The following is a 26617-nucleotide window of genomic DNA, read 5'->3' on the forward strand; positions in this document are numbered from 1 at the left end:
CGTGGTGCTTCCAAACTTTACCCGCTCACCCTGCGCAGAGACAAACTGCCATAGCGTACAGGAAGAAATTTCCGCGACTAAGAAAAAAGGCTTCACTCCTCTCCTCTGAGGAGTGCGCTAGATGCGCAGTGCACGTAAAAAAAAAAAAGAGGTCAGAGGGCAAACACTGACTCACGGCTACCAGTTTGTAACGCAGAAAGTGATTCCGGGATACTTCAACGTCCCTTGTCCTTCCATCTTCACGTCGACGGCGGTCGGATACGACAGGTAGTCTTCAGTGACGCGTGAGGCTTGGTACAGAAACATACAGAGCAGAACCAGAAATATCAGCACCTTCAGGATCTTCCATACGTAGTTACTGTAAGTAAGCGCAGACACGTGGAAACAGTGTCATGACATTAAGCACAACGTCTCTCCACGTATTAGGAAAATAAAAAGTTTGCGATCGCGGTCCAAAGCCTCGAAAATCTTTCCTCCAACTACGTTCTTAAAAATGAACTTCACCGCATAGCACGCAACTAGCCAACCATCATCTCGAATGATATCGTTATCTGCCCTGATTTGCTGAAAACGGGAGGCGTACGTCTTTTCTGTGATAATTATGAATGCACGGCACAAAATAGGCTCCTCCTCCCGTTTTCAAGAAATCAGGGGCGAGAACGTTGTCATTCGGGATGGTGGTTGGCTAGGAGCGTGCTATGTGGGGAAGTTCATTTTTAAGAGTGTAGGAGCGTGCTATGCAGTTGAGTTCATTTTTAAGAGTGTACGGTTCTTTTGTATTCCGATTATGATACATGTTCCTCCTTTTGTTTACTTGGTACAATCACCTCCGCTTGTGTACCTTGATCATAACGCGACTATGAACTTCTGATGAGTGTAGTTACAAACTGTACAATATATCTATATTTGTTGCGCGAAAAGCAATCTTGGGCTGCACCACTTGTCCGGTTTCAGATTTTTGAACGCTCAATTTCTTTTTATCAATTCAGTCGCTCGCTCACACTATAGTTCAAATAGCAAGCATCAAAAGCCTTACCGCATGCAACTTTTGCCCGCGTCCCCACTTTCACCAGGACCGACGCCGTACGGCTCATCCTTGCCGAAATCTTGCCAAGTATGAGCAGAGGTCAGGTGATACCCTGCAAGATGTTCCCATTGAGTTCGTGAACCCACCGCTGACGGCTTCCTACAATTATACAAACCTCTTCTCCGATAAAAATCGGAATGCTTGCCGCCGTGTTCCATGACGTCCAGAGGCGTCCGACGGGGAACGATAAACGGTTCGATGGAGGACGCGAAGCAACCGCGGTTTCAACGTCTCCGCCCATTGTAAACAATAAATACGGGTGGCATTTCCACAAACTGTTTGCCTCCTGTCCACTGTTCGCTACCAATAGATGCACGCGAGAAGCTACGCGGTATAATGTCGGGGTGGTAAGTATACATAACACCTGAATGGCTCGCGATATACTTACGCTTTTTTTAATATAGTCAGTTTTTGCATCGTGTAATTTTCTTTTTTGTTTGATTATCGGTTAATTATTTGCCTTTCAAAACTAGACTGCCCGAGGAGGATGTATATGTTTATTTACAGGAATTGCAGGTTCACTTCACCACATGGACCGTTCCTTTCCGCATGCCACGAAACACCTCTCGTCAAGATGCTTCATTAATCCACCGAATGCGCCTCGATGTGGCCTTTACAGCTCAGTGGCGTTACCGCCTGGGACAAGTTGACTCTCCCACCTGCTGCCACTGTGGTGCTCTTGAGGATCTGGAGCACATTCTTCTTCATTGCCCTCACTACGAACCTTCCCGAACCACACTCTCCGAGTCTCTTCGTCAGCTGGACTCTCGTCCTTTCTCCCTATCCAAATTGCTTGGTCCCTGGCCCAATCCAGCCCAGCAACGCTCTGCGCTCAAAGCTCTTCTGACATTTCTGGACACCATCGGACTTCGATCGTTATTGTGAAGGGGCTCGTTATTTTATTCCCCCCATTCCATCCAGCAATGGGGTAGAGTATCGCCTGTGGCGATGAAACTCCCCACTCTCCAAGGTCGAAAATAAAGTTGTTGTTGTTGTTGGACCGTTACAGAACTCCGGCACATAACACCGCACGGTGTTCATGCTCGTTCAGAATAATAACGTTCTGCCTCCGTATTTCTCGAAAACCGATCTATTTTGAACTCTTGGCGTTTCGCGTAATCTGTTTCGAATAAGCGGATCCATCAATAACGGTAAAATCCCGACACTCAGGACCACGGGAAAGCATACGCACACAGACGACATCTCAAACTCAGCTGAACGTTCACCACGGGAACCAATATGTTTATGGAAACACAAGCATGGTCTAGGGGGAGGGGGGGGAGAGAGAGAGAGAGAGAACAGTCTCCCTAACGGGCCGTTCAACAACAAACTTCGCTCCAGCAACCTGGGTGGCAGACTACTCTATACACCGAGAGGTTGAGACAGGTCATCTCACGTTGTCCCAGATAAACGTAAAAGACGGTACTTTGCATCAATATGAACCTGCGTTGAAAGTTTCACAGCGAAGAGGATAATAGAAGCGGAGAAAATGGGCACCGCGAATACCGAAACGCATGCGACTCTGACATCACAGCCCTCGCCGCCTCCAGTGAGGCAGCGCGCGATAAGTCACGTGCTTATGACTGACACTGGGAATGCACGCTGCTCTGAGCATAGAGATAATATAGGAAGACTCTAGAGAACGGCCTTGGCGCGCGGCCAATGCTTTCTCCCTACCGCGGGGTGTGCCCACCTGCGCGCGGCCAGCGGAGGCATAGACAGCGTTGCCAGACCTCTTTTTGCACGCTAAATGTTAGCGGAGTACTCGTTTTTGAGGGCAACAATGCGGATCTCTATGGCAACGTAAGTGAGAACGCCTCGGGCGTGGCGTTCGTCTGCTCTCATGGCCTCCGCATTGCTCGCCGAGCAGGAAATATGTAAGCATACACCTATCAGTTGTTGTTTGCATGCATGATGCAGACGTTTGTCGTCGTACCTTTGGGCAATTGCGTTGAACGGCTTCTTTTGGATTAATAGCTTGTATCGTGGCGTAAAAGGATAACGTGTGTCTTGTTGCACACAGTGAGGCCTAGCGAATAGCATGTAATGTGGATATATGACCGTTTAAGTGTTCGAACAAAGAAAGGTGTGTTTCCGAACTGTGCGTTTCCTCGAAAGGCCTTTATTTGCCGTGGTTGTTGGTCATTAACAGGGACAACAAGCGAAATTCGTGATACATGTTACTGCCTGTGTATCACTCCTACCTTGTTCCGTCGTTTGCGCGTTATAACAATGCAACAATGTAGGAAAGCGTCGTAAACTGTTAGTGTTTTCATCAAGGCACACAGGTATATGTAAGAAGAAAAAATAAATTTTGGGTCGCAGGTCCACTTGGGGCGAGCGAAGACGACGACGATTTAGGGCATCTACTGATTGCGGAACAAGATTTGTTTCGTGAGCATCTGCCTCACTTGGGCACCACGACTTGCTTCTGTAATTCTTCGACTATGTTCTCTTAATCTGATGCCAGCATACTTTTGCAGGATCACTTTCGCCAGTGAAATTATGTGATCAGGCTCCTCTGCATAGTGCTGGCACAGTGGTAGCTTGTCACCGTGTGTTAGGATGAAGTGATTAAACGATTTCAAAACGATCACCCGCACTACAAGCTTCACAGACCTCAATTTCTCGAGACGAAAGGTCTGCTGAGCGCAACACAGCAGACGTGTAACAAAGGAGGATGGTTTAACCAGCCCTCCATTGTCCCTGAGCATGATGAGAACACTTGATGTCTCGTCATCTAGGAGTGTGTCCAAACAACCATTACAGGTGAGTTTTGAGGAGACAATTCTAACAACATATCCTCCAATATAGGCAACAATATCCTCGCTGAACCTGCTGAGTCTGGATGATTCCCCGTAGTCATGGTCAGCACACTGTAGAAGGGCACAGATGTTGTCCTCTGCAGGAACTTCTGCAGTGGGAGTCTCCTCACCTGCACTTTCCTCCCTTCGCGGCTTGCCCTGGTGACCGAGTGTCTCTATGCCTTCCACTGTAGGCGCGACATTCGCAGAGCTTGGGGCCTGAACTTCAGCGTGTATCAGAAGCTTCCTGTAGGCATGACGGAATTGGGAAGCTGATGGGTTGTTATTCCATCCTCCTCTTTGCCTGATGCAGCTGAAGAACAGTTCCAAGTGGTCCTGGCTGAGGCGGTACGTAGTGATGTAACTAGGGGAGTGCAAGGGAGTAATATAATTTGTTCAAACATACTGTTTTCTGATTCTAGACCTCTACATGTTACCTGCATGCGCCCGCCTGGAACAGCGCTTCTGCCAGCTGTGCAACACTTTTTAGCGTAAAGGCCACGCTGATGACTGACATGCGTCTCCCATGCTGAGCAGCTAGCTCCCCGGATGGAAGTCGCAGTGTCATCATTCTTGACGACAATGTAAGCATCCTTTTTCCTTGCTGGGAAATTGTTCCATTGCGAAGTGGTGCCTTAAATCCTTTGCCAATGGGACTGTGCGAATTAAGCAAATCAAATGTTCTGTAAAAGATGTTCATGCTTTAGCTTTAGTGGCCACAGTCATGAAAATGAAAGGCCTACTCGTCTACGTCGGCAATGAACGAAGCGGTTGCGTCACTTCCTTCAAATTCGGTCAATCCCAGGAGCCGTGCGTGGGTCAGGGCTTTGCTCACGGATGAACTTAGAGTCTGCGCTGCAAGGCGGACCTTCATGATCTGGCGGCCAAACTCAATATGGGATCTGGTGAGCTTGTTTGCTGCTCTGAGGCCCTCCTTCTCTTGGAGTTGCTGCAGCCTTTCAATAAAGGCCCACCTGATTGTCTAAGGAGGGTGAAAGTATACTTAAATTTGTTGGCAGGCAAGAGAGAAACTGAAATGGAAGCTAGGTGTACTGCATTCAAATGCAGAAAAGTGAGCTCAACTTATGCATAATGCTGGAACGTGGAGGGACCAGAAAAAAACTCGTCCATCCTTGTTCCCACATTATTCACAAGGGACAGTTGGTAGTATTGTCATCCTATTTGCTTACTCCATAGTGGCTGCTCTGTAACACCTTGTGATCCCCAAACAGGTTCCTGAGCAGTTTAAGACTGTGTGCAGCATCAAAAATTAGGTGTATGCTCTTGTCAGCATCAGCAGGATGGGAGAAAAATGTCCGAAAGTCCTCTGTGTTGTTGGCATGGATATGGCACCCCAGCAGTCGCCCCATCATAACATTAGACGATAGCCCGTCACAGACGACTGCCACGACTTCGAGTCCACAATTTGTTAGCACCATGATGGCTTCTGTCAGTAGTGTCTTCAGTACTTCCCCAGATAGCCCCTTATTTAGAAAATAGCCGAAGGGTATTTTCCATGGTGATGCGACGCCCACAGTCATAAATACCAAAGAGTCACCTGCTAGGGGCGCATCATCCGTGTCATGAGGTGTGTGGTCCTCCCCAAAATCAACGTAACCAATTAGCCGTCCAGTGGCCTTGTCTACTTCACATTTTTTGCGTATGCTCATTCCATCAAGCATGATTGAGCACAGCTTCTCTCTCCTCTCAGTTGTTTCATGCTTTTTCTTCAGGTGGTCTAAGACTTCCTGCGTGAAGCCAGGCCAAGCACCAATAACCTTTGACCATTCGCGGAGTGTGTCTACAGCTGGCATTGGGAATAGTTTTGAGACATATTTGTAGGCACGAGGTGAATAAAAGTGGAGTGTCATTGCAAATCTCCTAGTTTCTGGGGAATATCTACGGCCTGGCTTTTTCTTTCTCACGTTCTTTGCCCATTCCTTAAGTATCTCTTGTGGCAGTTCCCCAAAGGACTCCAGCTTTGTTTGAGCCTCCTCTGCCAACAAGTTCTTTTCCTTCAGTTCAGCAATGAGGCTTTTTAGATTTTTAATTTTCTTTTCTCTCCTTTTCAGGGTCAGTTGCAGCCGTCGACGGACACCACGCAGGTACTGGTTCTTCTCTCGAAGTTGTCTCATTCCTGTTCTTGGCGTTGTTTTGCTGTGATAGGTGTGCTCCTTGTGACCCTTGGGTGTGATCGGGCTGCCCTCAGTATCTGTGTTGCTCACAGACACCTGCAAAGTTGCCTGTTGGTTAAGGACAGCATTCCCCAATATTTTGCATTTTAAAATTACCGGTTGTCGTGTAGGCGTGGTTTCATTGCATGTTTCCGGTTGTTGCTGCCCTGCTCTGGGGTCAGGGGACAAAACATCTAGAGAAATGTCCTCAAGTCGTTGTGTTTTGGGATCTGGGCTTTCCTGCTGACACTCCTGAAATGGTAGTAGGAACTGTCGCTGCTCACAGGAATTGGAATGCATTGTTTCGCAGTGGGCTATAGTCACAAAAGCAATTTGTCTGTGTTTTCATGTTTTTCAGCAGCAGAAGAACCAGACAGCAGAAAGCAGCAGGAATAAGAAATGACATACAGACATATACTCACTGCTTTCCGTTTTTGTGGCAGCTTGCAGTAGGGATGGTCCTCATGGTCTAACAGGTTAGCCTAAAAAATGTTTGCATTTATTTCTACAGCTCGGGTTACATGACGTCACACTGCATAGAATTCACGCTTTGAGAATAGTTATTGGAGCCTTAGGCCCACAAATAGGTATTACATTCTTGAGCACTAGTGAGGCATCATCATCATTATTATTATTAAGAAAGCTCATGTGCTCACAGGCAGTAGGATAGCCGGACTCGGGCTGGGGGTCTGGGCCCGTGGAATACTGCTTTCAGGCCCTTCCTTAGAAAAGAATGAAAAAAATCCTACATGGAAGCAGATGTATGACTTATTGACCAAGCCATTCTTACAAGCAGTGAAACAGGTTGAGGGGGGCTGGTAGTCTCTGCTTCCGCAGCACTTGCCTCGGGCATCTCCTGGATAGAAAATTAAGGCCATTAAAAAGGGAAGGAATCGCACAATCTATAGGCCAAGCCGTCCTACAGGTCTAGTTGTAAAAGCACGTAAGCAAGAATTCATGTCCTTACAGGCAGTGGAACAGCTGGAGAAGGGATGGCGGGCTCTGCTTGCTCAGCACTGGCTTCAAGCATTTCCTGGAAAACATGGAGTGAAGGCAGTCATACAGGGGGGTGGCTGCACAAACTACTATGTACTTACCAGGGAAACTGTGTCAGCGCCACTTTCATCTCTTTCATCTGGCTGGCTGGCTGTTACTTGGCTCTAAAAAAGTTCTTCCATTATTATCTCCTTTTGTATCATTTTAAAAGTAATAAAGAATAACCGGATACCTCAGCAGTTCCTGGCCTCACTGTCATAGGGACCGCGTTTGCCTTCAGTTTTGCTGTCTGATGACCAGCGATGAAGCTAGAAGTGTGGAAGTGCCTAGAGCATACTCTCTGACCGCGTGTAGGAACGAGCGATTGCATGTCAAGTGCTTCCAGCCATCGGGAAAGCAGGTGAGGATCCCGCGGAAAACTGCGATAATATGTATCTCAAGATCGTGCCGTAAGTTTCGACAATATTTGTTTGCCTTAGAGTGAACAACGTTTATAGGCGACTGGGCACGCCACAGAAAATACTTGTGCATGGACCAAGTGGACACTTACTTGTGAAATGACACCCCGCAGGATTTACTCTGCCTCATTTTACATTTCACACAACAGCTGGGCATCTTTCAAGCTGTGTAACTGCAGCGTCCGCGTCTGACAAGTACAAAGCGATGCGAAAGCGAAACTACATGCCAGTTCCCTGCTGGTGCTCGATTGAGCCAGAGAACGTTGAGATCGCACTTTGACAGCACTCAGGAACTGAACTTGCAGACTTTTATTGACTTTTACCAACACTTTATTTCTCAATTTTGCACATTTCACTAAAAACAGTCACAGATTTGTGACATTTGAACGAGTTTTGAAACAAGATACGAGAAAGTCAAACTTAGCGATGAAGCGCGCAGCCAAAGGCAACCCTGTTCATGCCTCCCAAAATGTCAGCGCCCGCGGGGGCACACTTTTCTTGCCGAGTCCGACCCCCCTGGCTCTGAGCTCTGTGACGTCTGCGCTTTGCTCGGGAGTGTGTTCGTGGGCGTGTATCTCGCTAAATACGACACGTTTAAGAACAATTCTTTTTTTTTTCTCAGTATTCTGGCGTGCAATGCGTCTATGATGTAATGAACCACATCTGGGAAAGTGTCCCAACCCCTTTAGAGGGACTTTGCACTTTGCACCAAACGGCGATTTCCACTTATTGGCTGTGACACCTTGTGTATAGATGAATCCGATAGGTCCGTATCCTCACTTTATAAAAGACAACTTCACCGCATAGCACGCTGTGCGCCAACCATTGCCACGAATGATAGGGTTATCGCTTCTGATTCGAAGAGAGAGGTCGGCGTACGCCTTTTTGTGGCAATTTGGATATATGAAAAGTGCCACAAAAAGGCGTACGCCCTCGTCTCTCTTCGAATCAGAAGCGATAACCCTATCATTCTTTGCAATGGTTGGCGCACAGCGTGCAATGCAGTGAAGTTCTGTTTTTAGAGTGCTCACCACATATAGCACGCTCCTAGCCAACCATCATCCAGAATGACAACGTTCTCGCACCTGATTTGTTGATAACGGGAGGTGGAGCCTGTTATGAAGCCATTATGAACGGCATAATTGATACCTAATAGGCTCCGCCTCTCGTTTTCAACAAATCAGGGACGAGAACGTTGTCATTCCGGATGGTGGTTGGCTATAGGAGCTTGTTATGTGGTGAAGTTCATTTTTAAGAGTGTAGAGCAGAACGCTGTGTACCTCCGCGTTGGCGTCTGATTGGGTGCTACAATTCTTCAGATGACGTAACAATGAATAGAGGTATCTGGATGGCAGTACGCCTACTCGCCGGTATCCGAAAAAAAAATGCGTTTTTGTATTAACGTTGCACACGTCATGCAGGTGAAGTATTGAACAATAAATTGTAAATAGAATTACGAAGCGTAGAAGAACAATATTACACCTATTACACCCGTTGCTAAATACCTGCAGATAGGAGTTCTTACCTCCTTTAAAGAACAAAATTGTGTTCCTAGAATAGAATAGAAATAGGAAAAGAAAATTGAAACACTTGTGCGACCAGCTGTTCCAGGACGTTTGACGCGTGGAAGCACTGAATGAATTAAAAGATTATATCAGCGCGCATGTCCTTGAGGTGGGGTCGTCAGTGCACACAGCGCAGGTTGCTGGTGCTGCCTTGGCCAGCTCCTCAGTACCTGTTCCAGTAATTGCGTTCCAAAGAGTTTCTGGTTGAACACGCAACAGAAAGTTCGTGAAATTGACAGTCCCAAACTAAAAGAAGGCTCGCGACATGGCACGTCGCACCTGCGACGAAAGGCATTCTCCTAGCAGATCGAGTGAAGAAGAAGAACTTCCATGGTACTGCTGCTATGGTGCTTCTCGAATGTTTCTACTCTGTTCTGTGAGGAATTAGCACCATTCTCATTAGCACCGTTCTTCCAAGAGCTAAGAGGATCCAGCATTTGAACCATGGCTACTCAAACACCCGTGGACGCCCAAAGTGTCTGTAAGCCTAGTCAGGTAGATACAGCCTTCTCGTAATAAAACGGTGCCCTCGTGGTATTTTAGCCCAGGCCAAGAGCGCTGCGAAAGTAATGATCACTACAATGCCCAGAGTAAGTTTCAACACACCTATATGTTCAATGTTCTCCGTTGTGACTTCTTCGAGGGTCAACCATTGCACAGAACTATACCGCTGTAACACCTGATTTGTGGAAAGAGCGGGGCGTACGTCTTCTTCTGACAATGGATATATAGAAGTGTCCCAAGAAGGCATACGCCTGCGAAGCATGGGAGAGAGCGCGGTCATTGAGGCGCGATTTTTAAGAGTATATATATAGGAACGTGCCCCTATGCGAGTGGCATATGGCCGAGTGGGCTAAGGCGTCCGCTCGCTGGTGGAAGCCAAGTTACTCCTGAAGTCGGCCCAGGACGCACACTATCCTACTGTCCCCCACTCCTTCCTGCTGTCCTCTCTCCATCTGTCTATGTCTGGACACCACTCATAGCCACAGTAGCTCCGCGGTGCTAACATGGGACCAAAACTAAATATTCGCATCTACATTTTCTCTTTCCCTAAACTCTTACAAATGAACTTCACCACATAGCACGCTCCTATAGCCAACCATCACCCCGAATGACAACGTTCTCGCCTTAGATTTGTTGAAAACGGGAGGAGGACCCTATTTTGTGCCGTGCATAATGGCAACAAAATAGGCTCCGCCTCCCATTTTCAACAAATCTAGGGCGAGAACGTTGTCATTCGGGGTGATGGTTGGCTAGGAGCGTGCTATGTCGTGAAGTTCATTTTTAAGAGTGTAGATTTCCTTCGCATTTTTTTTTTCAGTACATTGTAAGCTCGTTTTTGTTGTCTCTTCCAGATCCCTCAGACTGCGACCGTTCTGCTGACCTTGTTCGTCACCCGCGAGAGCACCGTCTCCCTTCAGCGCGATCCTCTCGCTCATTATTGCCAGGAAGAACTTGTCCTACACGCCCAGGAGTTTCTGCTCAAACTAGAAAAGCAGGTCATCAATTACCAGGACGTCCGAGACATGATAGAAAACCTCGTCGGGCTACACACGATGGTAAGAGGACGGAGGAAAACAGCTTGTACGCGACTTCGCGTTGTCGGGAAAGAGTACGGGCATGCTGTGAGGGATTGACGAACGCTTTCTGGGTCCTGGTCATGAGTTCACGGGGGCAATGATATGGGCTGTCGTGTCCCGGAGTGCCAGCAGTGCCATGGAGGTTCCCAACACGCGAACTTGCTTCGTCGGTAGAACAGTACACTATGCACTCTTAAAAATGAACTTCACCACATAGCACGTTCCTAGCCAACCATCGTCTCGAATGATATCGTTATCTGCCCTGATTTGTTGAAAACGGGGGGCGTACGCCTTTTCTGTGACAATTATGAACAGCATAAGTGTCACAAAAAGGCGTACGCCTCTCGTTTTCAACAAATCAGGGCAGATAATGATATCATTCGAGATGATGGTTGGCTAGAAGCGTGCTATGCGGTGAAGTTTATTTCTAAGAGTGTACCCTCCTGTATTGAGGCCATTTACTCACCGCGCTCACTCTGAGTGGCATGGAAGGACTTAAAGAATGTTTGGAGTAGTAAACTCTAAAAACGGAACTTCATCGCATAGCAAGCGGTGCGCCAACAATTGCATAAAATGATAGGATTATCGCTTGTGATTGGAAGAGAGGGGAGCGTACGCCCCTTCGTGACAATTCGGATATATGAGAATTGTCAGGAAAGGCCGTACGCCCCCCTCTGTCTTCCAGTCACAAGCGATAACCCTACCATTCTACGCAATGCGGTAGCGCACAGCGTGCTATGCGGTGAAGTTCTGTTTTTAGAGTGTAGAAAGAGTTAGAGGCCCTACACTCTTAAAAATTAACTTCACCGCAAAGCACGGTCCTAGCCAATCATCATCCCGAATGATATCGTTCTTGTCCCTGATTTGTAGACTGGAGGCGTACGCCTTTCTTGTACCATTTAGGTACTACGTAATTGGTATACAAAAAAGCCGTAGGTCGTCTCCCGTTTTCAACAAATCAAAGTAGAGAACGAGGTCATTAGGGATATTGGTTGGCTAGGAGCGTGCTATACGGTGAAGTTCATTAAAGAGTGTTACTAGACCGTTGATAACGTGGCTTGCGTCGAACCATATCAACCGAAACCAATCAGTGGATAAGATTCTGAGCCACGCACCACTGCCATTGGTTCCGATAGGCACGATAACCTTATCAACGGTATACTAAAACAGAACTATTTTCAAGAGTGATACACCCTAAAAACAGAGTTCTCACCGCATAGTACGCTCTGCATCAACCTTTGCCACAAATGATAAGGTTATCTCTTCTGATTCGCAGAGAGAGGTGCGTACGGCTCTTATGTCAATTATCATATATCCATAGTCACACAAAATGCAGTGCACCCTCCCCCCTCTCTCTCTTCGAATCAGAAGCGATATCATTCGTGGCAAGGGTTGACGCCGCGCGTGCTATGAATGCGCGTGAAGCGCTGTTTTCAGAGGGTGGGGCACATAGTCGCAAGCGAAGTACGGGTGCAGCGCGAAATACTAGTGCTACAGAGCTTCCAATCTCGCGGACCAGGGAAAGCTGCTTCCCTCGGTTGCAGTTGGCAACGACATCTTCCCCCCTCCCTCCAATAGTGAGGCGAGCGCCTCTTCTTTTTCGTCCTTTCTCTCTTTCTTTTTTTCCTTCCTTTCTTTTCGCGGTTGTTTTTGGCGCCGCCCGTCCCGCCTGTCAGAAGCAGAGTAGTTCCACCGGCCGCCTTGCTCCCGCGCCGTAGCAGACGATGCTCGGCAGCCAATAAAAGTGCTCCGATGATCTGACGTCACTACATGCCAGAATGGACTGGGCGCGATAGTGCTGCTGCGCGCACTCTTGCAAACTAGTTTTCTTCATAAAAACGCGCGCTTCCCCCCCCCCCAAAAAAAAATTAAGACATGTTTTCCGCGACGGTTACCCTACACTCTTAAAAATGAACTTCACCACATAGCACGCTGCTAGCCAACCATCATCTCGAATGATATCGTTATCTGCCCTGATTGGTTGAAAACAGGAGGCGTATGCCTTTTTTGTGTCACTTATGCTGTTCATAATTGTCACAGAAATGGCGTACGCCTCCCGTTTTCAACAAATCAGAGCAGATAACGATGTCATTCGTGGCAATGGTTGGCGCAGAGCGTGCTATGCGGTGAAGTTCATTTTTAAGAGTGTAATGTAGTATGTATGTTCATAGAACGCGGCAAAACATGTTCGAGATGTCTTTCATTCTCCTTTAAAGGATTAAACTTTCCGCGCAGTGCCTCAAGAAGGACCCCGAAGTTGCGCGAACCTTGGGCGAAACCCTTCGCAAGTTCATCATCATTATTGGGGAGGTTGCAATGACGCTGGAGAAACTAGCCGAGGTAACACCCTCCGACTGGCTCGCTATAGGGGACGCTGTTGTCGGAAAACTAGAACGTGTAAGTCCGCAACTTAAGTGTTCACCTATATATCCTCAAATGTTCATAGTTTTATATCAGCGGGCGTATAGAGGTAAAATTACTTGTTGAAAGGCGGAGGCGAACGCCTTTTCGTGACAACTAATGTAAGTGCATACACTCTTAAAAATGAACTTCACCGCATAGCACGCTCTGCGCCAACCATAATATCCAATGATATCGTTATCTGCCCTGATTTGTTGAAAACGGGAGGCGTACGCCTTTTTTGTGACACTTATGCTACTCATAATTGTCACAAAAAAGGCGTTCGCCTCCCGTTTTCAACAAATCAGGGCAGATAACGATATCATTCGATATTATGGTTGGCTAGGAGCGTGCTATGCGGTGAAGTTCATTTTTAAGAGTGTAGTGTCACAAAAAGGTCGCACGACTCCCTCTTAAAAACAAAAATCAAGAGAGGGAAAGATATTATTCTGCATTATACCAGATATTATACCAGAACTTCACCACAAAGCACGCTCTTAGCCAATCACCATCCCGAATGACATCGTTCTGCCCCCTGATTGGTTAAGAGCGGGAGGCACACACCTTTTTTTTAGAATACTTATGCACACTCTTAGAAATGAACTTCGCCACATAGCACGCTCCTAACCAACCATCATCCCGAATGACAACGTTCTCTCCCCTGATTTGTCGAAAACGGGAGAAGGAGCCTATTCTGCGTCTATTTCTATGCACGACACAAAATAGGCTCCTCCTCCTCCCGTTTTCAACAAATCTAGGGCGAGAACGTTGTCATTCGGGGTGATGGTTGGCTAGGAGCGTGCTATGTGGCGAAGTTCATTTCTAAAAGTGTAGGAGCACAAGTGGTGTGCTTGATTGCTGCTCTGGCGCTTATGTTGGAACCGAGGATGTTGACATTGCGCAAATGCATTGAATATTTGTTTTCATGGAAGTATCATGTGCGAGGCTGACTATATACGTGTTGTATTGTTTCAGCTCAACCCGCCAAAACCGCCTCCGTTCTCAACATTTATTCCCAAAATGCGAGACTTTCAAAACTTGAAGATGCTCGGTGCAGGTGGCTTTGGGTACGTCGTGGGTTCGACTCACTCAAGGTGTTGCGCCGATGGTCGTGGACAGGAACGCTAGGCCGTTGCCAGGCGATTTGTCGGCACAAAAAGTTGCCATTTGAATTCACAGTCGTCACGCCTAACGCTTTGCTGTTGCAGCGCTGTGTACTTAGCCAAATACCGGCCCGCAAACTTCGTCGCCACCGTCAAGCTCGTGGCCATGGACCGATTCGCAAAGCACAAACAGGCCTGCATGGATAAAGTCGTGGCGTCTGTCATAAGAAATCCCTTCCTGGTGAAGTACTACTCCTGCTTTTGCGTTAAGGTAATAGGCATTCTACTGCGGAGCTAAGTGTGTCGCCGCCGAATGGGGCTGCAAGTTGGAAGGTACACACTATACGTGCCGTTTTCACTGCTTCCGGTTTGGTGCCAAACAACATCCGGTTTTACAGCGAACGCGCTCTGCGCCAACCACTTTGTCGATTGACGCAGTTATCGTTTCTGATTTGAGCAGAGAGAGTGCTACATACGCCGTTTTGTGGCAATTGAAATTGTCACAAAAAAGGCGTACGCCTCCCGTTTTCAACAAATCAGGAAGGCGAAAGATAAGGAAGCTGGTCGCGAGCTTCCTTAGTCGCGGAAGGACCGGAAGTCTTCGTGGCACCAGAAATTGTGGCTGGGGCTTGTTTATGTTTACCCGAGAATGTCATGTATACGAACGGGATCTCGCTGAGCCCGTCGGCTATGATTATTGTCAATTATGGTTTAAGAGGAAGTGTTATTTTCCTTATCTGATCAGGAGCACAAAAATTTAGAACTTCGGCCAAATGCCGCGCTGATATCGTTCCCTTCCCTCTGCACTCCTTCAAAATGATATCATTCTGTCTTCCGATATTTGAAAACCGGAGGCGTACGCCCTTTCTGCAACGCTTTACACAGACTTAGTGTTGCAGAAACCGCGTACCTTCACCTCAGCCCATTTTGAATGCTGATTGGCCGTGAGCATGTTATGCGACGAAGATCTATTTTTAGGGTATATAAACATTTCCGAAGTTACTACACTCTTAAAAATGAACTTCACCGCATAGCGCTCACCTATTCAACCATCATCCCGAGTGACATCGTTCTTTCCCCTGATCTGCTGAAAACGGGAGGCGTACGCCATTTTTGTAGCATTATGCAGTTCGTAATTGCCCCAAATATGGGTGTACGCTCCAGTTTTCATCCAATCAGGGGAAAGAACGGTGTCACTCGGGATGATGGTTGGCTAGGAGCGTGCTATGCGGTGAAGGAGTCTAGGTATGGCACACGTAGCAGACGACACTATATCGGGCTTGTCGGATACGGAATATTTTGTGGCTGCGCCGCAGGATATTCCTTGTGGTCAGAAGAGCACGAAAAGACATGACGTCGAGCGCTTGTGCTCACGTGACAACAGAAAGTTATGACGTTTGGCGCATCTTCCACTGGAGTATTCTCCCGTGGGAGGCGACGCGATCCGGTGTCTTCCTCGTCGCTGGGATGAGAACAGATTCAGTTGAGCCCCGGAGCCCCTTTTGTTGTCATTCTGCGTAAAAAAAAAAAAAAAGGATTACTAGTAAACCTCAATCAACCACTGTGCAGGAGGCTTACGTAACCATTATGGAGTACATAGCTGGGCTGGACCTCATGCGTGTGGTCACGAAGGAGCAATACATGGAGATTGACGCTGTACAGATCATTATGGCACAGCTTATCTTAGCCCTCGAACACATGCATCTGCGGGGCTTTCTGCATCGGGATATCAAGGTCTCCAAGTGAGTTATCCTGCTGTATATTTAAAGCCTGAGCAAAGTTTCCATCTTCGAGAGGTAAGGAAAAAGATCACTACAGCAGTTGGAAAGGATAATCGATGAAAATAAAACCGAAATAACGAGAAAAAAGAGCGAGCTGCTTGAGCTCGCCTTCTCCGTGCACTGCGGTTATCTCCGTTTATCTAGCTTTGAATGACACAAAGAGCTGCTGAACAAAATGGGAAGTAACTGACCCCGGATCACGCGAACAGAACACAACAGAACACAAGCCTCCAGGTGCCTAAAAACGTGAAGAAAAAAAATGTGGTACTCGTCAAAAGAGCCACACAGCGGCAGGAGTCGAACCACGCACCTGTGTTTTTGCTGACGTCACTCATTCTCCTCTCCCATCCAATCAACTCTGCCCCTCCACTTGAAGACTAAATCTGTGATCTGACTTAAAACGGGTACTCTAACTGCTAAGCTGCTCGGAAGCCAGAAACGCCAAGAAAAGCTTTGAACGCTATACCTATACCTTCCAGCCACATTACGCCGCACTCGAACACGGTAACCTCACCGTTTTGCATGACAGAACGAATCTGCGGAATAGCCGCGAAGCCCACAGCTGGATTTTTCCAAGACTTTGTACAGCTGTTGTACAGCTCTGTAGCAACTGCTTCTTGCAGAACAGGTAGCGAGTATCAGATATCAGAATATTAGGGTGGTGTCCTTTAGTTTGTCCAGTGAGCGCATGTATTATATGTTGCTAGACGTTTCACCGAAGTTGTAGAAAGTCTGAATGACCGTCACAAAAAAACTTGTCTTGCAGCATGCTAATCCTTCCTGGAGGGCGCGTTAAAGTAATCGACTTCGACACGACAAAAGTCTGCATTGCCCACTGTAGGTTGTCTTGAGCCTTGTTTTAAACATTGAGTATTCTAGAGCCTGACACATGTTACAGTGTCGAGACGGGTTTTGCGGGGCTACTTCAAGAGGACCCCGTACGAGTTCAACGACGGCGAGTCGGCTGGTACAATTCCCTACATGGCACCCGAAATCCTCAAAAGGAGACCTTACGGTGAGCTACATTATTCAAGATCCAGCGCAAACGCAGTATGCTGTGAATATGTATAAAACATAAAACAGCGCAATATGCTCTGACGCACCAAGGAAGTCTTCCGGCGTTCTCTTCTGTTCTCAGTCCGTTCGTGCTTCTGGTGTCATGCAGCGTAGTAATAGACCTCTACCCGAGAAACGTCATCACGACGTTGGTAGACAGACTGAAACCGAAACAAATCGGAAAGGGAGGGCTGGGTTTCACGAATGGGCACTTGTTCGCTGCCTCTCATTGAAATAAAAATAGGACCGAAGGTCGCGTACCTTTCAGGGACCATCGTAATCCCCTCACGACCGTGGCTCTCTTGCGCGACCATGTTCGCCCCTAGCTTCGAGCGTATAGTTCAACTCTACCAAATTGGTGGCGCTGTCGAACACTATGACGTCATTTGTTTACAAACAGGGAGAGGTCTATTCTTTGTGTTTCGTAGGAAACTGACACCAGCATTGATATTTATACCTACGAAATAACCTACCTGGTTTGTAAAGATAAACGATAAACACTAGCTTTGTGGCGCTTCGTAGTTACCTATGGCTATTGCGAAATGAACTTGAGAAACATGAATTAATAACTGCGCAAAAATGTTCCCAAGCTTGGGTACAGGTGCTATTGCCGACGAACGTGGAGGACGTTCCTGAATGGTGTGTACTCCCTCAGTCGATTGGTTAGGGCTTCGGGCACACGCTACTGTCGTCAACGCTGCACGTGCGTAGAACACTGGCAATGCTGCTGAGGACGGCGCTGAGGAATTTCCTCAACGTTCTTGCTATCGGGGTCCCCACGGTCCTTTCCCCTTCATGCAGGACGCTCTGCCGACTGGTGGTCATCTGGCATAGTCATGTACAAGCTGCTCACCGGACGCGTTCCCTTCCGAGGCAAGACGAAGCAGACGCTTCGAGAGCGCATTATCACAGCTCCGCTCAAGTGGCCGCGTCCCGAAGACAGTCCTCACTCGGCGACAACACCGGCTAAAGACATGACGTACCGCATGCTGAAGAAGAATCCGGTCGACCGACTTGGTTCCAGATCGTACATGGACCTGAAGACGCATTCCTTCTTCAGCGGCTTCGACTGGGACGCACTTTCTAAGAAGAAAGAGCTGTGCGATATCCCCAGCATTCACCAACTGATGAAAGAAGACTCCGAACGCGATCGCAAGTAAGGACAATTGGATCAGAGTACCTTCTAGTCGTTCTCGACTCTATAGCCTTAGTAAGTGGAAGAATTCCCAAATTGAGACCACGCCAGTATCACGGCATGCTACCATAGCTAGAGACCTGGACATGTGCAAAGCTCCCAGCGCCAGGGTAGGTATAGTCCTGGCGGCTGCCGCTCCGGTAGGGGATTTGCCTCTAGTTGGCAGTAGTCACTGAGTAGCTTCAGTGACTTAGTAATTCAGTGACTCTAGCTGGCAGTATTCGTTCTGACGTGATTTGCCGAAACAGCGGCAATGTGAGCCATAAGCATGTTTACGACGAGGAAGAGGGAAGTGGATTTCCTTGAGCTTGCGAGGAGGTGGTAGGGACAGACACAAAACACCTACCCTACAATACCACCTGCCCTACCTCCCCCTCAAGTTCAAAGAAATCCGGAATCATTCCGGAATCATCCCAACTCCGGAGTGGCAACTCCGAAACCCTGATTTGGACTATGGCCCGTTCCTCGGTTGTAGGAGCCTAACCCAACCCAACCCAACCTAACCTAACCTAAAGCGAAGCATCACTGTCGCTTTTGATTTACTCGTACCCAATCTGTATAACCCTGCCCGAACTGCAGCGCCTGCCCTGACCCTGAAGACAAACGCCGCCATCAGCAGATCGAAGAGATGACTGATGTGAGCGCTGAAAGTCAGAAACGCCTGCTCTGCTACGCTTCTCCATCATTTAAGAAACTCATGCTCACGGTGAGGCCCGTTGCTACACTCTAATAACATATTCGACAAAAATGCACCGGAGTTTCCAGCAGGGTGCACAATGCTCCACACCGGTGGCGCCTACAGCAAGGATAACATCGAAGATAAACCTGCACCACGACGGTGCCAGGACTGTGCTCGTAGCGAGGGACACCTGATGTTCCGAGGGGAATTTGAAAAGTTGTGCTTTTTGGTTATGACGTTTCGATTAGCGTGTAGCGTGCTCCAGTTCTGCGTAGCGACACGTAGTGACAACGCATATATGAAGGCGGTCGACATATTGTGGACGGAAGAAAATATCGGCTAACGATGACACAAGCGCAGCTAATAAGCGGTGTGCCGTTTTTTGAAATATTGATCACTGCAAAGTTGGACCTCCCCACTTATTCTTATGAACTATAGCGAAGAGTTCGTCATCATCGCTGCCCGATGAGCTGGAAAGAAACTCCCTAAGCCACCCTAAGCAGGACATAATTACGCAAGGACGCCATAACGTACGTGTGCTATGGCGTCTCTCGCTGTCACCTGTCGCAATGTTTGTCGGGATTGCGCGCCGTACCCCGGCACGATTTTCTCGTTACGCGTCGGGGCAACTCTGCGGCACACGGAGCGGGTGCACCCCATCGGGTGCACCGGTGCGGTTTATCGAAGACGGGGTGCCGCACCAGGGCGCACCGGTGTAGCAAACCGAAGATGCTAGAAACCATGCATGTACTTAGTGGTCAATATGCGCCTCAGGTACGCAAGAGCAAGACCCGTGTGAAAGTGACCGACTCCTTCATGGAGACGTCCGGCGAGGTCACGTCCGGAATTGACTACCAAGGAACTGCTCTTGGAAGCATCGCAGGTATGGTAGCACCATCTAGGTGGCGCACTATTTTCTTTAATTAAAGGACAAGTGCCGTTAAATGAAGCAGCTTCAGAGATACTTAAGAGTATCAAAACACGTGTTTAGGGTATTTGGAGGGAAGTGTTTGAGACGTAATGAGACCATCGCTGTTCTTTGAGCAAGAATACCGTCTTCGGAATACCAGAGCTCTCTTCTACCTCAAATTATTGCAGTGGGGCATACTTCATGCGTATTCGCGCTAACAAAGGATGGATTTTAACACGAATCGCACGAATGTTTTTATTGCAAAGATACGTGCATATATACGTGCATATAACGCCGAGTCTAATGATGCGACGCGTGGAAACCAAAATAGCAAAAAAAAAAAAAAAAACGCTGGATACATGAGCGCCAGTGTTGCCCACTTAAAATAATGATTCTTTCACACCAGTCGTCGTATCGCTCGATTGTATTGCCATCTTGACATTCATAGAGCGACATATCACGTGCGTGCCATGTTGCGAGCTATAATAGCACCAAACATGTAAACATTGTACACCAAACATGTAAGCTGCTTGCCTGTTGCTCTACAGTACCTCACACACACACCAGGACACCCCCTCTGATATCTTGCCAGGGATGCTACCAGTTAGAACACGCTGACTGCCGTCTCATCATCATGCAAAGTCACGCTACACTCAGCTTCACCGCATAGCACGTTGCGCGCCAACCATTACCAAGAATGATAGGGTTATCGCTTCCGATTCGAGGAGAGAGGTGGGCGTACGCCTTTTTGTGGCAATTTGGGTATATGGTAATTGCCACGAAAGGGCGTACGCCTCCCTCCCTCCTCGAATCAAAAGCGATAAACCTATCGTTAGCGGCAATGATTGGCGCACCTACGTGCTATGCGGTGAAGTTCTGTTTTTAGAGCGTAGGAGACACGGTAACACGAACTCACCCTCTACCTCTCTTCACCACTTCACCACTTAGCACGCTCCTACCCAACCATCATCTCTAATGATATCGTTATCTGCCCTGATTTGCTGAAAACGGGAGGCGTACGCCTTTTTTTTGTGACACTTATGCTGTTCATCATTGTCACAAAAAAGCGTAGTTCAAAAATACACTCTTAAAAATGAACTTAACCTCATAGCACGCTCCTAGCCAACCACTATCTCGAATGATATCGTTATCGTCCCTGATTTGTTAAAAACGGGAGGCGTACGCCTTTTTTGTGACACACCGGTTCATAATTGTCACAAAAAGGCGTACGCCTCCAGTTTTCAACGAACCAGGGCAGATAACGATATCATTTGAGATTATGGTTGGCTAGGAGCGTGCAATGCGGTGAAGTTCATTTTTAAGAGTGTAGAGTAGTTCTTGCCTCCTTTAAGTGTTGTGTTTGTCCTCCGACGTTTCATTGCATTATCTACGCTCTTAGAAATGTACTTCACCACATAGCACGCTCCTAGCCAACCATCACCCCGAATGAAACGTTATCGCCCCTGATTAATTGAAAACGGGAGGCGGAGCCGTGCGGAGCGTGCGGTGCCGTGCATAATGGCCACAAATCAGGAACGAGAACGCTGTCATTCGGGATTATGGTTGGCTAGGAGCGTGCTGTGTGGTGAAGTTCATTTTTAAGAGTGATACTCCAACCCTAACAGGGTGCAAGTTTATTACTGTTACCGTTTCTTGAGCGTAGATGCGCAGAGCATGGGTCCGGACAAGCTCGACTTGACACTGCGTCGGAGGAAATCGTTTTGCAGATTCTGGGACTACGGCTTCACGTTTCAGCGCGTCAAGGGAGAAGACAACAATTTCCACATCTACGTCGATGTAAAGTACTTTAAATGTATATTTTCGGAAACTTGCGGAGTTGAGAATTGCACTGAATTCTGCTACCACAGGGAGGCAGAATTTATAGAATGAACAGTTTCTAACACGTTGCCATGTTGCAACTGAAGCAACGTAAAAAGCGAGTAAGAATAGTGATATGCCATTTGCACTTCTTAAACCAGAGATTTTTCCTGCGATAACTATCACTGCCCAACGCGGCGATATGCCCGGCGAACTGAAAGACAGTTAAGTCTGGCCTGTGGTTTACTACGGGTTTCTTCAATTTGGTCACACTCGGTGCACCAGTTCAAGCGGTGCAGCACTTTCATGTTCGTTTCCCCGGTGCCGTGCACTTTTCAGTTTTGTAAAATTGCGCGTCTATAGTTCGTATTAGTTCAAGGCAAGCCTGCACTTGCTGAATACGAGGCGCTACAAGAGAACTATACCGGGTGTTTCAGTTAAATCCCCGGGCTAAATAATTCGCGAACGGGTGCACCAATCCACGAGCTTTCTTTTTTACAAGTATCTGTCCGATACCACCTACAAGCTGCACACCGTGTGAATTAGTGGGAGGCGCTCATTATTAAAATAAAAATGCAAATGAGTTTCGTCAAAAAGCGTAACTTCTAAAGCAGGGCGCTGTCGGCATTAAAATGGGTACTACCCCTTTTGGGACCTTCAGTGGACACCTTTTAGAGAAAAATCTGCCACCGAAGCGGGTCATTTGTTGCAGTAATTAATTGGTTTCGGTTTACGTATTTTTGTCGGGGCTTGTCGCTGCGAAGCACAAAAGGACGCTCTTTCACTCCCTTATCCATCAATGAATTACGTCCTTACACCAATGAATTACACCAATAAATTACACCAATGAAATACGCCTTTTTGCGCTTCGCCGCGACCAGCCGCGAAAAAAATACGTAAACCGAAACCAATTAAGCTCGTGGATTGGTGCACTCGTTCGCGAATTATTTAGCCCGGGGATTTAACTGAAACACCCTGTATACAATGAAGGTCCGCGCCGGTTGCGCAGAAAATGATGACATGGTCGTTCGCAAAATTTTTGCCGTGGTATACTAATGGCGAATTCGGGTGGTCATTTCGTGGCAACATTTTTTTTTTTTTTTTTTCCCAGATTCCGACCAATCACGATCGCTTGGTCAAAGCGAAGCAATCTCGCACGTTCGCGTGGCGCTTTCCGAGCGCCAGAAATTTGTCAGCTAGCACTTTTTTCGCACGGTCGCGAAACGATCGAGCAGCGAGTTGCCCAACTATATCCGGTGTCGTCACATCCGCAACGGTGGCGAGTGCTCTCATTGGCGCGCACGTTGATGTTCACGTGGTTTAGCAGACGACGGAACCCGAAGTTGGCGACCGCGATGCCCCTTAGCGTGATCCAACTGGTTAAAACCGCTTTTTTTTTTTCCTGGCGCTCATGTTCGGGTGGCAACGGTCACGTGATCCAGCTCGGGCGCCGACCTGGCAATTTCCGGGTGCTAGGCCGTATTGCCATGAAATGACCACCCGAATTCGCCATATGTAATGAATGTGTGCATTACTTGACCTAACTGTCAAAACTGCTGAAGTGGCGGTAATAAAAGTATTCGTTGACAATATATTTTTGCTAAGAAATATATTTTCCTCCCAGAATGTGGTAAAAGGAAGTCCCGCAGAAAGAGCGGAGCTCCTTCCCTTGGACGTGATCCTTGCTCTGAACAGCGAACCCACCGCGCCGATGCCGCCCGAGAAAGTGAAAGCCGTCCTCAACGGATCTGGCCCGCAAGTCACTCTGTCAGTGTTGCCATCGAGCGTGTACCGGCTCATGTCTTCGCGTCGGGACCTCATTGGCATAATTCGTTCGGCGCCGAAAGACAGCGTCATACTTGCCGCGTGTGGGGGGAAATTCCCCTACGGAATCGGCATCGTCGATGCCAACACGTACGATGACAGCGCCAAGAAACAGATCAAGGTTATCATCATAACGGTAAGGTTACTCCCAGGTCCCCCAAAGTCGCCATTTTCCCATGTATTTGTTCCTATCCCGATGCGTGCAATGCCGGAGGCCGCCCTTAGATACCCCATTGTTACCAGACGTTGGCTTGCGTTTGATTGTAGCGCGCTAAAGATCCAGTTGAAGCACAATCTAAGCCAGGCCAAGTCACCGAAGGAGAAATGGACGACTGCGCCTGCGGCGCCCAGTGGCGGCGCTTGGTACGACAGGTACGCCATGTGATGCACGCAGCCGTGCACTAGATCCTTCCGATCGCTCCACACGTTTAAAAACGCGACCAAAAAGTGAAACACGACACAGAAAGTTGTTATACGCGTTTTATTTGGACATATAAAGAAACAACGCAGAAACAACAAAAACATTTTGCCGCTAAACTTAGCGCGCTGAAGTGATCCGGAACGGCAACAGTGGGGTATCTAGTGGCGGCCTTCTTCGTTGCACGCTTTTCCGAGGTGGGTTTGGGGGACCTGGTTACTCCGGTGTGACGCAATTGAGTTTATTCACTGACGTCATCCCTCCAGAGGGCTCTAGTGTCGAAAAAGCGAAATCGCGCCGCCATGATGCAGGTCCCTCGAAATTTGGTTGCCGTTTTCTTTCGCTGCCGTATGCTACGTTGAAAACACGGAAATTACTTGAATATGGTACAAATAATATTCACGCAGTCACGTGTTAGCGCCGCGAAGCAACTGTGGCTATGAGCGGCGTACAGATGTGGACAGGTGGAGAGAGGACAGCAGGAAAGTGGGGGACAAAGGGGGTTAGTGTGCGTCCTGGGCAGACTTCAGGAGGAACTGTGCCGACGTTCGTCTGGAATGTCTTCGGAAAACCCAGGGAAAACCTCGGAGAACATAGCCCGTGGCAGGATTCGAACCCACTACCTCCCAGTCTTCAGCACGACCTCGGCTGTAACCCGCTCAGCCATGATATGCTCGTGAATGTGATGCGTGTGAAGCTGGACGGTCAAAACCTGAAGGTAGCAAATCTGGTAGCGAAAGTGGCGCTCTCCTGCGGATGACGTCATGTGAATAATCCCTAAGGACTGCATTGTTTTGTGTTCAAGTTGGAACGATTACTCCATTCTGAACTTTCGGTCCACAGAAGGTTACGCTCCTCGCACTGCAGAATGACTCCAGATACGTTAAAACAGAATCACCTTACGACAGTGTTTCTCAGACTATGGATCACGAGCCCCAAGAGGGGTCGTGGCAGATCCAGCAGGGGGTCGCGTATTCGCAGGGGGTCAGCCAGGGGGTTGCGCTCGGGAATTTGAACGAAATAGGGACAGCTGATGATGATTTAGACCCACTATCCTGCGTCACAAAATGCTTGTTGTAGTAGGCTCCGATGTAATTAACGAACAAGCTCACTTTGGTGATGATTCGATCATTTACTCTGACTACATTAACTCTCGAATTAAACTTCAGCGTCAACTCTGAGGGTATTACTGTTCATAGACTCAAAATCGTAAAGCTTCTGGCATTGCGAAAAGCCGAGTTTGGGGGGGGGGGGGGGGGGGGTATATTTTTGATGAGTAGCAGAGAGTGGGAATAACTGCCTAACGAAATTCGGTCAATTACGCAATGACTAGCCTTTCCCTGGAAGACATATAGGTTTAGGTTTGGAATGCATCTCCTGTCAGAGGGCCTGATGGCGGTACCAGTGCATGTCTTTTTGCGAAGATGATGTTTTGATGCAAACGAACGTCCAAATCCTGGAAAAATCTTGCATACAGAATACCAGTGACCCTTTTCGATCTGCTTGCATGGACAGGGGTTGGTTGGTCCCCCCCTTCACCCCCTCCCCCCCCCCCCCCCACGAATACATTGCTTCCCGGACTCTGAGCACAAACCTTGCCATCAGAGTTGCTTTCTGTTCACCATCTATCACGACTGATCCTTCCAGCACGCCATGGCACCAGCGGTTAACAACCGTCCGCTGTTCCCTGGCGACATCGTGACCCAAATTGACGGCACTGCAGTCGAGGGAATGGCCAAGGAACAGGCGATGCAGCTCCTTTCCGCTGGCAAGCCCCAGGTGACGCTGACCATCATCGCGATGTCGCCATTCCGCGTAAGGCGGGTTCCTCTAACGAGGCTGCAAGAGTCGGGTATCTCTGATGCCAGCGTTCCCAGCAAGTCTACAGCTGCTCGCATCAGCAACCCACCAGAATGACTTCCACCAGAAATAATATACGCGTCCAACACTACGTGCACCATATATAGAATAAAAACTTCATGCACAGCTTCTTGGCCCCAAAGCTGATATACTTCATTTTCTTGTGTTGCTTCGGAGACACTCCCGTGTATCCCGTCCCCAGCAAAAAGGTCCAACGTTCAAGAACAGGCATATACGAGCTGAGATTTCGGATCCCCCAAATCCCCTATGGCTACACCACTGAACCCGCGAAGCTCGCCATCACAACGGCATACTCAGATTGAGAACGTCATATGTGACGAGCAGAACAAAGCAACCTCGCCCTCAGTCACTGGGCGTTCCGGTTCCATGCCAGAATGCCTTTCGATCAGTTTCCATCCGCTAAAAAGCGGCCCGCACGGTTTCGTCAGGACTCACTAACGTTCTGTTCGAGCTCACTCGTAGAAAAACTTTTTATTGCATCAAATAAGTGTTTACGCTGAGGAGAAAGGGCAGCTTCTTCCGCTTTCTTCTGATACTACTGATACAACTGGTCTTCCCTTTCTGGCCTCGGACTCCCACGTGCCCTAAAACTCAGCACACACTACTTCTCGTGTCATACTCACCATACCATACCATACTCACCTGACACCATCGCCGGAGCAGGAATATGATTTACAATTCTTGCGTATTGCTCGACGATACTCATACTTTTTTGTTCATTATTTTTGCGCGACTAGCGAGCCATATATTGGGACAGGAACATGATGAACGAACATTGGAATGGAACGAGCATGGTCGGAGAAAACGCAGCCTCGCTGTCAGCCTGCTCTTCGCTTAGGGCGGTGATATCACAACACGTGAGCGTTCGTAACGTGCACAATAGTCACA

General features: G+C 48.1%; 4 protein-coding genes across 19 annotated transcripts in view; 2 read left to right on the top strand and 2 right to left on the bottom strand.

The window, feature by feature from the left end:
• LOC135369726 (uncharacterized) overlaps positions 1-275 on the bottom strand; it is a 42481-nt gene extending 42206 nt beyond the window's left edge. Inside the window, exon 1 of the mRNA XM_064603243.1 lies at positions 182-275. Coding sequence (XP_064459313.1) covers positions 182-237 — 56 coding nt within the window. The 5' untranslated portion in view covers positions 238-275. The remainder of the gene's footprint in view (positions 1-181) is intronic.
• A 2454-nt stretch (positions 276-2729) lies between these two features.
• On the top strand, positions 2730-7300 carry LOC135370469 (uncharacterized). Of its 15 annotated transcripts, none has more exons than XR_010415350.1 (7): positions 2730-2964; positions 3413-4239; positions 4314-4475; positions 4599-4796; positions 5625-5996; positions 6424-6541; positions 7035-7300. XR_010415350.1 is itself a non-coding variant. In XM_064604217.1 (7 exons), the coding sequence occupies exons 5-7, from the start codon at positions 4650-4652 to the stop codon at positions 7227-7229; spliced, it is 375 nt and encodes a 124-aa protein (XP_064460287.1). In that variant the 5' UTR covers positions 2730-2964; positions 3413-3856; positions 4086-4239; positions 4314-4475; positions 4599-4649; the 3' UTR covers positions 7230-7300. The 15 variants fall into 15 exon arrangements, 6 of the variants coding, with proteins under 6 accessions (XP_064460287.1, XP_064460288.1, XP_064460285.1 ...); XR_010415351.1 differs by having other exon boundaries at positions 6427-6541; XR_010415346.1 differs by having other exon boundaries at positions 5964-5996.
• Positions 3205-4564, bottom strand: LOC135370468 (uncharacterized). The gene is made up of 2 exons (XM_064604214.1): positions 4329-4564; positions 3205-4255 (listed from the first exon to the last, which is right to left on the bottom strand). Exons 1-2 carry the CDS (start codon positions 4481-4483, stop codon positions 3454-3456), a joined length of 957 nt encoding a protein of 318 aa, XP_064460284.1. The 5' UTR covers positions 4484-4564; the 3' UTR covers positions 3205-3453.
• A 1985-nt stretch (positions 7301-9285) lies between the features above and the next one.
• Positions 9286-25832, top strand: LOC135370123 (microtubule-associated serine/threonine-protein kinase 3-like). 2 transcript variants are annotated; one of them, XM_064603810.1, is made up of 15 exons: positions 9286-9565; positions 9628-9674; positions 10440-10643; positions 12900-13061; positions 14040-14131; positions 14273-14438; positions 15737-15909; positions 16715-16785; positions 16847-16963; positions 17806-18160; positions 18779-18905; positions 19653-19761; positions 21452-21585; positions 23231-23566; positions 25496-25832. In XM_064603810.1, exons 1-15 carry the CDS (start codon positions 9529-9531, stop codon positions 25763-25765), a joined length of 2400 nt encoding a protein of 799 aa, XP_064459880.1. In that variant the 5' UTR covers positions 9286-9528; the 3' UTR covers positions 25766-25832. The 2 variants fall into 2 exon arrangements, with proteins under 2 accessions (XP_064459880.1, XP_064459881.1); XM_064603811.1 differs by having other exon boundaries at positions 14273-14408.
• The last annotated feature ends 785 nt before the right edge of the window (positions 25833-26617 follow it).

This window comes from Ornithodoros turicata, chromosome 10 (assembly GCF_037126465.1).
Source record: "Ornithodoros turicata isolate Travis chromosome 10, ASM3712646v1, whole genome shotgun sequence".
Taxonomy (NCBI): Eukaryota; Metazoa; Arthropoda; class Arachnida; order Ixodida; family Argasidae; genus Ornithodoros; species Ornithodoros turicata.

What these genes read in the sequence shown, in the direction of transcription:
- LOC135370468 (XM_064604214.1), bottom strand. Translation starts at nt 4,483, where the DNA reads ATGCTTACATTGTCGTCAAGAATGATGACACTGCGACTTCCATCCGGG. An exon ending in TTCCAGGCGGGCGCATGCAG is followed by an intron (nt 4,256 to 4,328) that starts GTAACATGTAGA and finishes GCACTCCCCTAG; the next exon opens with TTACATCACTACGTACCGCC.
- LOC135370469 (XM_064604216.1), top strand. Translation starts at nt 4,650, where the DNA reads ATGAACGAAGCGGTTGCGTCACTTCCTTCAAATTCGGTCAATCCCAGG. An exon ending in CAAACTCAATATGGGATCTG is followed by an intron (nt 4,797 to 5,963) that starts GTGAGCTTGTTT and finishes TCTCCTTTTCAG; the next exon opens with GGTCAGTTGCAGCCGTCGAC. An exon ending in CGTCGACGGACACCACGCAG is followed by an intron (nt 5,997 to 7,034) that starts GTACTGGTTCTT and finishes ATGTCCTTACAG; the next exon opens with GCAGTGGAACAGCTGGAGAA.
- LOC135370123 (XM_064603810.1), top strand. Translation starts at nt 9,529, where the DNA reads ATGGCTACTCAAACACCCGTGGACGCCCAAAGTGTCT. An exon ending in CCTCAAAAGGAGACCTTACG is followed by an intron (nt 16,964 to 17,805) that starts GTGAGCTACATT and finishes CCCTTCATGCAG; the next exon opens with GACGCTCTGCCGACTGGTGG. An exon ending in TTAAGAAACTCATGCTCACG is followed by an intron (nt 18,906 to 19,652) that starts GTGAGGCCCGTT and finishes TATGCGCCTCAG; the next exon opens with GTACGCAAGAGCAAGACCCG.